At 43.4% G+C, this 10,553-nt stretch overlaps 1 protein-coding gene across 1 annotated transcript in view; it reads left to right on the top strand.

Annotated features, from left to right (window-relative positions):
* The first annotated feature begins 348 nt into the window (after positions 1-348).
* The window catches only part of frem3 (Fras1 related extracellular matrix 3), a 417,152-nt gene continuing 406,947 nt past the window's right edge, over positions 349-10,553 (top strand). The window contains exon 1 of the mRNA XM_041178465.1: positions 349-5,383. Within this exon, the coding sequence (XP_041034399.1) occupies positions 349-5,383 (5,035 nt within the window). The remainder of the gene's footprint in view (positions 5,384-10,553) is intronic.

Below are 10,553 nucleotides of genomic sequence, written 5' to 3'. Positions count from 1 at the left end.
GGGTCTATTTTCTGGGGGCAGGGTCTATACTCTAGGGGCTGGGGGTCTATTCTCTGGGGGTGGGGTCTATACTCTAGAGGCTGGGGTCTATTCTTGGGGGTGGGGTCTATTCTCTAGGGGTGGGGTCTATTCTCTAGAGGTGGGTCTATACTTTGGGGGTGGGGTCTATTCTCTGCGGGGCGGGTCTATACCCTAGTGGGTGGACTCTATTCTCTGGCCTTTACCTGCTAGCCGCTCTGTGAACTGCAGCTCATTGTGTCCATGTGTGTGCGGCAGGGTGAGTGAGCGCAGCTCTCTCTCTCTCTCTCCCCTCCTGCTCACTTTCCAGGGGAACTGCAGCAAGAAGCCATGGCCGCATGCCGGAAAGCTACACTCCTCGGACTGCCAGTTGTGTGCAGTTGCAGACTGAGCCCCAGCTCTCTGGTGTGTTGTGTTGTTTCTGTGTGTTTGTTGGTGGCAGTGAGTGCACAGGGACAGTCCGAACCCTATCTGGCGTACGGAGCGAGCCTGGGCTCGGTGCTGCTGGCTAACAACGGAGTGAGAGTCCCCTTCGGCAGATCGGTCTACATCGACCCTGTCAGCGACCTGGTGATCCAAGTGCAGCCGGGGGACAGGTGCTTTGTCACGGTGCTGGAGAACGACCCCCTCTCCCAGAGACCTGGCATGTTGTCTCCCAAGAAATTTCCCTGTGACTTCGGCCCGGAGGATGTCAAGTACACTCACTTCGGCTCCAGGAGCCCCAGCAGAGACCGGGTGAGGCTGCAGCTCCGCTATGACAGCCAGAGTGACACTATCATCGTGCCCTTCATGCTGGAGGTGGAGGTGGTCTTCCAGCAGCTGCAGATCCTCACCCGGAATATCCCCCTGCTCGTGGAGAAGTTGAAGGGTAGCAGTAACCCTATCGATAAGAAGGTGCTGGGCTACACCTACGACAGCAGCTCAGAAACATGCCAGATCAGCACGTTACTGGGCACCGGCGGCCTGCCCAGGTATGGCAAACTGTTAAACTTCACATCCAACGGGCACATGGTGGAGTGCGACACCTTCGTGACTTCAGGCATTCGCTACAAGCACACGGCTAGCACCAGCTCACCCAACAGGGATTACATCCCCATGCTGGTGGAGCTGCTGGATCGAGAAGGGAACCCTGTCAAACAGGAATATTTCCAAATTATGGTGCGGATCCGGGAGGGCACGGAAAACACTCCACCCAAACCCAGCTTTGTGGCGATGATGATGATGGAGGTGGACCAGTTTGTCATGACAGCCATCACCAGTGATATGTTGGCTGCTGAAGATGTGGAGTCGGATCCTGATGCTTTGATCTTTAACATCACTTCACCCCTTGGCCCCCAGCAAGGCTCCATCATCAGCACCGACGACCAGAACCTGCCCATCACCTCCTTCTATCAGAGGGACGTCAGAGAGCTGAAAATCGCCTACAAGCCTCCCCCGGTGGACTCGGACACGGAGAGGATCTTCCAGATGGAGTTGGAGGTGGTGGACAGCGAAGGAGCCGCCTCGGACACATTCGCCTTCATGATTGTGGTGAAGCCAATGAACAGCCTGGCACCGGTGGCCACCAGGAACAGCGGGCAGCTGCTGTTTGAGGGGCAGTCGCGCCCGTTAGCCAGCGGGCAGAACCTGCAGGTTAGTGATGAGGATGATGTGGAGAATGTGAAGATCACAGTGCTGGAAGGCCTGAGGCATGGCCAGCTGACCGTACTGGGAGAGCCGAGGAAATTCTTCACCCCGGCTGATTTAGATGCTGGCCGGGTCCTTTACCAACACGATGGCTCTGACACCTACAGCGACAACATCATCTTCAGGGTGAGTGACGGCAAACACCGGGTGGAGCTGCTCTTCCCCATCACCATAGCACCGACTGACGACGAGCCTCCCATTATTAACGCGAACACCGGCCTGCTCCTCTTCAAGAACGAAATGCTGCAGATCTCACCGTTCATCCTGAGCGCCAATGACATCGACTCGGAAGATTCAACCATCCGCTTCGTCCTGGAACCTCCTTATTCCCAAATTGGCGTCATGCTCCTGAGGCAGCCGGAGCTGCCCGATGAAGCCTCTGGCTGGAAGGATTTGCAAAGCCAGGGGGTCTATGAGAAGGTGGTGACCGAGTGGTCCCAGCAGGACATCCTGGATGGGAAGCTATATTACCGCCACATCGGCGCTCACAGCAGCAGCACTCTGATGGATACTTTCAGCTTCCGAGTTCAGGACGACAACGACCCTCCAAACCAGTCCGGGGAGCACAAGTTCACCATCAAGATCCAGCCCGTGGACGACCTTCCACCTGAACTGTTCCCGGGCTGCCTGCTCCAGATGGTGGTGAAGGAGTACGAGCTCACCCATTTCCGCAAGAAGTTCCTGCGTTACACCGACCTGGACTCCGATGACCGAGACCTGAGATACACCGTGCTCACACCTCCAACAGATGTGGATGAGAACCACCTAGTACCGACGGGCCAGATCGTTTTGACTGAAAACCCCAGTGTAGTTCTGACCGAGTTCACCCAGGCGCAGGTGAACCACCACAAGGTCGCCTACAGCCCCCCAGACCAGGAGCTTGGCATCACCCCAAGAGTGGTCCAGTGGACCTACTCTGTGGAAGACACGGCAGGGAATTCTGTAGAAGGCACGTTTACCATCTTTTTACAACCAGTGGACAATAAACCCCCTGAAATCACTAACACTGGCTTCACTGTATCCGAGCGGGGTGACTTTGTATTAACCACCGCAGAGCTGGATGCCACTGACCAGGATACTGATGAAGACAAAATAACCTTCACCTTGACCCAGGCTCCAAAGCATGGCCTTTTACAGTATGTAGGAGTCACTATTTCCGTGGGCGAAGCGTTTATCTTGGACGATATTGCAAGTGGGCGGGTTGTGTACTGGCACAGCGGGCATGAGTCTACAAGCGATTCATTTAAAATAGACATTGGCGACGGGGTCCACGAAGTTCCGGTAACTATTAGAGTTACAGTGCGACCAGTAGATGACGAGATACCAACCATTATGCTTCCTGAAGGACAACTGGGCACACACATAGATGTCCTTGAGAATGGGGCCACTGAAATTACCAGCAGTGTTATCCAGGGTACTGATGAAGACACTGATGACCTAATGCTGACGTTCATTGTGGAAGACCCACCTAAGCTTGGTGAGATATTAGTAAATGGGTTACCAGCAGAGAGGTTCACGCAGGAGGATATCATCAATGGAATGGTGGTGTATGCTCATACCAGTGGTGAAATTGGAACTCAGAGAAAACACGATTCCTTCAACTTGACCATATCTGACATGTCAAATGAATGGGTTGTTGGTGGAAACAAAGTACAAGGCGTCAGAGTTCAAGTCACAGTCTTGCCTGTTGACAGCATGGCACCTGAGATTGCGATTGGTGAGCAATACACAGTTTTGGAGGGAGAGAAGAATGTCATTACATTGGCAAACCTCAATGCTGCAGATGTAGATACTCCTAATGATGAGATCCTGTGCACTATAATTGTTCAATCTACCTTTGGTTATGTTGAAAACATTTCTCCAGCTCCGGGGTCTGAGAAGTCAAGGACTGGAACAGCAATTAGTGCATTTACTATTAAAGATGTTCGCGATGGACATATCTACTATGTGCAAAGTATTCACAAAGAGGTTGAAAAAGTTGAGGACAGGTTCACCTTCCGCTGTTCTGATGGCATTAACTTCTCTCAGCGTCACTTCTTCCCAATAGTCATCATCCCAACCAATGATGAAAAGCCAGAGATTTTCATCCGTGAGTTTGTTGTGATGGAGGGGATGAGTCTTGTTGTAGACACCCCAATTTTGAATGCAGCTGATGCAGATATTCCTGCTGATGAACTTTATTTTATTGTAACCAAGCCACCAAAACATGGACAGATTGTCCAACAGTTACCACATGGTACTGTTCCAGTCAAAAATTTTACTCTAGAGGAAATTTCAATAGGTTCCAATATTGTCTATGAACATGATGATTCTGAGACTAAAGAAGACAGCTTTGATATTAGACTCACAGATGGCAGACATGCTGTAGACAAGACCGTCCTCATCATGATAATTCTTGTAGATGATGAAACACCACGGATGGCCATTAATGATGGTCTAGAAGTTGAAATAGGTGAATCAAAGCTAATAACCAACAGAATCCTAAAGGCAACAGACTTAGATTCAGATGACAAAACATTGACTTACATAATTCGTCATAGTCAAAACCAAGGCTTATTGCAACATCTGATGAAAGATGGTGATGTGGTTCAGAATATCACTGTTGGCATGAATTTTACTCAGGACGAAATTGATAAAGGATTGATTCAGTACGTGCACACTGGTCAAGAAGGTGTACGTGATCTTATTAAATTTGATGTAACGGATGGCATCAACACGCTGATTGATCGTTATTTCTATGTTAGCATTGGCAGCATTGATATGCTGTTCCCTGAAGTAATTAACAAAGGAGTTACACTGAAGGAAGGTGGGAAGGTTACACTGACCACTGACTTACTGAGTACCAGTGACATTAACAGCCCTGATGAATACTTAAGATTTAGCATCACTCGTGCCCCGAGTCGTGGTCACCTAGAGAAGACCGATAATCCTGGTGTTCCAATTACTTCCTTTACTCAGTTAGAATTAGCAGGAAACAAAATCTATTACATCCACACATCAGACGATGAAGTTAAGATGGACAGTTTTGAATTTGAGGTGACTGATGGTTACAATCCAGTTTTTCGTACCTTTCGTGTTTCGATTACAGATGTGGACAATAAGAAACCAGTGGTCACAGTCAATGATCTGGTCGTGAGTGAAGGGGAAATGAAGCTGATTACTCCATTTGAACTCACAGTTGAGGACCGTGACACTCCAGACTATCTTCTGCGTTTCACCATTACTCAAGTTCCTGTGCATGGTCAGTTGTTATTTAATGGAAGCCAACCAATCACCAGCTTCACCAAGCAGGACCTCGATGAAAATCTTATTAGCTACAAACATGATGGCACAGAGACAAACGAGGACAGTTTCTCCTTCACTGTAATGGACGGCACACACACTGAATACTATGTTTTCCCAGATACTGTGTTTGAGACCCGTAGGCCTCAGATGATGAAGATCCAAATATCAGCAGTTGATAATGGTATTCCACAAGTTGTTGTCAACAAAGGAGCTCCAACCCTTCGAACTGTGCACGCTGGTCACCTTGGATTTTTGATCAGCAGCAAAGCACTGAAGGCTGAAGATCGTGATAGTCCACACAAACTCCTGAAGTTTAGGATCACAGAAGGACCAGGGCATGGCTACATTATTAACACTGACCTGGGCAATGTTAGTGTCACCACATTCAGTCAAGGTTAGTCAACAATACATTTTCAGGATCATGTTTTACATAATGAAATATTTTCTCAAATGCTTTTGCAGCATTTATTTAATCTTGGTGCCAAAGAATAATAATTAATAGTACATAAACTAAATTTGATCGCTGATTTAACTTCCATAATATCACTAACTATGTTAGGCTTACAGAAAAGAGCAGCTTAAACAAATAGCTTCTGTCTTGAGAACAATGATGTCTTTCACATGTGCTGTCTCAGTAAATGTCTATTTTGTTGCATTTTTGACTGTATATCTGCACTTCTATCATTTGCTCCTCTAGAGTGATGAGTGCTGAAGCAACATGACATTTCCTTTCTGGTAATTGAGCAAAGCTTGCACCAAGAGAGCATCAAATAGATTGTGGTATGCAATTGAGCACTTTTATTTATGTTTTTTTGTGCTTAATTTATCCTTACATGGTTGCTTTTGCTGGAATTGGTTGAACAAAAAATTGTCTATTTTAACTCTGATCGGTGAGTTCTGGTGAAAAGTTGGTTTTTGTGTAAAGGGAGTTCAAAACGAATGAACAAAGTAAAAAGGATTGAACTCTGAAATGATTTGCATGACAGTGTCAGTCTGAAGACAGGATTTGGCTTATGAAAGCTGTTTTTATTTTGAGAATACTTTGAAGTTAGAAGTGATTAACCAAGTGGTTCTTAGATAATACTTTCCCTCCCTGACCACTAAACATAGATACTGTAAAAGAATTGGTGTCTGGTGTGAATAAGTGATCATAGTGCAATTCAATACAATGTTCCATAAACACAATCCACATAACAAACACTTGTTAACTTTGTTTAAACACTCATACAAGACATTAGTTCAGTGAATGGTACATTAACATTAATTAACCAAACAATCATTCTATTTTGAAACTTATTCATTTGAACTTAACCAAAAGCGTCTCAGAGCAAGCAAAAGAATAGATGAAACCGAGTTTAATTATACAATCTTTGATGTTATGATTTGTAAGAAGTTAAAACATGAGAAACAAAAAACATGATTTTTGTTCATCTTAAGAGCTTGATGAGGTTAATATATTTAGCCCATGGCATTGACATAGGGAAACATTATTATTGGATGCTTTTCTCCACATTTTATGAAAAAGAATCTCAACTAGTAACTACAAAGGCAATTTTATATTACAAAAAACAATAGGCTGTTTTATATTTTTCTTATTTTTTAGTATAAATATTTCAATAATTTTTTAATCATATTGCAAGTTCAAGCCATTCCTTGAAATATAGAAAATAAAGTTATCAATCAGTACAGCAGACAATATGTTTGGATACAGTTTCTTCATATACGTTACAAGTCCAATCAACGGCTACCACTTTTTCCTTTTATGACACGGCCTTTGGTGCTTTGTTACATATTGATATTATAAAAGGTTCCTAATTAACAGCCTGAATTGACGAATTTAGAACCTTTGGCTGCAACGGTGTAAAATGCTAAATTTCACTAAAAAGCAGGAAGTCCCACCTTATTTCAGTGGTACGGTGCCACGATAGAAGGTCACAAAGATGAAGCAAATTTTGTGGCTAATTGTGTGCTGAGTTTCTGTTTCTTCTGTGATTGAAGGTATAATGATTGATTGGGACCTAAGGCTAAGCAGTGAAATCTTGAATTTTTGTTGACAACACGGGAAAAGCTGTTAGGGATACACATGTTTGACAATCAGCGAGCAGGACTGTAAACTATTTCAACAGAAAATTTGACAGATTCATGGAATGGGTCGGCAGGTGGCAGCTGCCATTTAATGTGGAGAAGTGTGAGATAAAGATTTGGAGAAAAAACAAGGAGTAGAGTATATGTCCATCACATGTAGAGGATGAATGAAACTAAATTGGTTGAAGGATATTCAGTAAGAAACTTAGGAGTTTTTGGCCCATAACCTTCAACAGATAAACAATATGATAAAAGAACAGCAATTTATTTCTATATAGCATGTTTAATGTAGAAAATTAATCCAATGTTATTCACAGAAATATAACTTGACACCGAAACAAAGAAGATATTAGGATCTGTGTCTAAAGGCTTGGCCACAAAGTTAGATTTTAATGATTATCTTAAAGGAGGTGAGAGAGGAGAGGTCAACTTACTAGGGGGCGGGAGGTGTGGGGGGTGGATTTTCAGAATTTAGGGTTCAGACAGATGAAGGAACAAGTACCAATGATGGAGAAGGAGCGTGGATTTGCAGCAAAGAGCATAGCTGGAGGAATGCAGAGTTCCTGAATAAAATGCATTTTGAAAATAAGTATACAACTCTGGCTACCAAACCACAAAAAGCAGTTATATCCATTAGAGAAGATGTAGAGAAAAGCAATGAGGCATATTCCATTATAATGGATGAGTTGTAAGGTAAATTGAAAAAGAGTCTCAAGCTGTGGTTTAGGAAGAAGTTGTTTAAGGAAGTATCTTATTGAGATATATTGAAATAGATGGCAGTTGAGTATGGGCAGTGGAAATAAATTTAAATTAGCAAAGAGAAAATTTAAAACAAATATTAAGAACAACTTCACTCTAAGAGTGCTATATATTTAGTTGTCAACACCAATTCGTCTTTGGTTATTAAGGCTGTTGAACAGATACAATCTGATATTTTTCTCTGTGTGATGCTTATAACTGTTCATTCATACATTTACAAAGAACATTTTTTCAGATTCATTATAAGTGAGGCATAGACGAATAAGGCAGGGCAAAGTTTGTCAGTAATATACAGTTTCTTCTTAGAGTTTTCTGACTTCAGTCCTTGATTTTTTAGAATTTTCAAATTTTGCTGCTCATCAAATTTTGTGTATTGAGTATAATGCTTTACCACCATTGTAGCACCAACATCATTTCAAAATCAATTAGCTTTAGGTATGTAGATGAGGTAATTAAACATGTCTCCTGTGACCTCTCAAGGAACCACTTTGGCAAATGTTATAGTTTATATTATGTTGATTTAATGGTTATAGTATTACTCAAAGTCGGAATCTTCCAGTTTGGCTGTTTTACATTCAGAAACTATTGCTGTAAAGTTACTATTTGCATTTGAATGACAAATGATTATTGATTTCTTTAAAGCAAATTTCATTTGGAAGTAACCTTAAATATCATCTTTGAAAGCCGTTACAAATGGAACAATGCAATAATATGTCATTAAAACAGGCCTTTTACATTCAGCCTGTTTGCCTGCAAAATAACTGTTGTTTTTGAGTTTGTTTTATTTTTACCAAGATGCTTTTAGCATAGTATTATAATTATAATTTGAACATACTATGTTTGACGAGATATAAGAACTAACTTCTAAATGACCACGATGTACAATTCCATGACAAAACCTTCTATTGTCCTTTAGCATTAAGCATACGTAGAAAAACGGTAACGCCTTCTCTTGACTGGGAATTCCTGCCATTCCACTGATCCATTATGTCTTTGGCTTTTCCAATAATTGTGGTCCACTGGAAGTTTATATCTAGTGATCTTGTTATCCATGCTTTTGTTAATAAGATGAATAGCTGTTATTAAACCTAAGTGGTGTTCCACAAAGGCCTCAGGAAAGCTTTCAGGTGCCTGAGGGAGACTTTGACAGACCTGATTTGGAATTTCAGTGATAACTTTACTAGACATCTACGTTGTTCTTGTTTTGAATGATATGGCTGATCATTAAAGATTTCACAAAGAAAAAATGATATGAGGGTAGCTAGGTACATCCTATCTCAATTTTTATATCGGCTTTTCAGAAAATAAATATTTTGTTTATATTTGAAGAAGCATTGCTGAAAAATCCAATAAAAAGATCCACCACTGTTGGTTTCTCGGCCCCCTACACAAGTAATTCTTTAATGTTGTCATGCAGGAACAAATAGTATAAAAATGAGTGGCCTTGGTGATCCCCACTATAATCCTATGCAGTTGTGGTGCTAGCTCTCAGGTAAAAGCTGACAATTCCTTTCTACTTTTATCTCTACCTTTCTATTCCCTTTCCTAACAAAAAGGGATGAGCCTGCCAGGGGTAAACTCCAAAGATTAGAATTACATGTTGGATCATTCTCCTGCCTCTGTGCTGTCAGTCTGGTTGGCTGACATCCAGTCTTGGGTGAGGCACAGCTTCCTCCTGCTCAACAAAAACAGAATTACCTGGAAAAACTCAGCAGGTCTGGCAGCATCGGTGGAGAAGAAAAGAGTTGGCGTTTTGAGTCCTCATGACCCTTCCACAGAACTGAGCGAATATAAGGAGAGGGGTGAAATATAAGTTGGCTTAAGGTGGGGGGGGGGGGGGAAAGAGAAGTTGGGGGGGCCCTACAACCACACCAACCACCCCCCCGCCCCCAACTTCTCTTCCCCCCCCCCCCCCCCCCCCCCCACCCCCCGCCCCAAACCTTAAACCAGCTTATATTTCACCCCTCTCCTTATATTTGCTCAGTTCTGTGGAAGGGTCATGAGGACTCGAAACATCAACTCTTTTCTTCTCCGCCGATGCTGCCAGACCTGCTGAGTTTTTCCAGGTAATTCTGTTTTTGTTTTGGATTTCCAGCATCCGCAGTTTTTTGTTTTTATTCCTCCTGCTAAATACTGGGAAGACAGAAGCCATCATCATTGGTCTCCACCACATCCTCTGTGCTCTTGTCACTGACTCTATTCCCTCCCACAGCTGCCATCTCAAGCAAAGCCTCTGTTTGTAATCACAGTGACTTATCTCATCCTGAGGTAAACTTCTGACCCCATATCCTCTCCGTCACAAGGCCATCCACCAGCTTTGTAACATCCCTGGCCCCTGCCCTACCTCAGCTCATCTGCTGCTGAAATCCTGCAAAACGTTTGCCATCTTCAGGCTCAACCATTCCAATTCTCTTCTCTCACTCCCTGCCTTCCATAAACATCAGCTCATCGAAAACTCTGCTGCTTGCACCCTATCTATAATCAACTCTCATTCATTATTTCTATGTCTAGGCTGACCTACCTTATCACTGAGTCACCCAACACCTCAAATCTAAAATCCTCATTCTCAACTCTAAATTCTTTCATTGTTTTACCCATTTTTTCTTTGTACTTCCTGTAGCCCAACAAATGCCCAACTATCCCCTATCCCAGAACTGGCAGTTTCCTCTGACTCTGCCCTCTTATGCCTCCCTCCCTTCTCCTCACCATTGGTGGCTGTG

This window comes from Carcharodon carcharias, chromosome 1 (genome assembly GCF_017639515.1).
Source record: "Carcharodon carcharias isolate sCarCar2 chromosome 1, sCarCar2.pri, whole genome shotgun sequence".
Classification (NCBI taxonomy): Eukaryota; Metazoa; Chordata; class Chondrichthyes; order Lamniformes; family Lamnidae; genus Carcharodon; species Carcharodon carcharias.
Note: the sequence above shows the minus strand (reverse complement) of the source record. Positions and strands in the feature narration are given on the sequence as shown.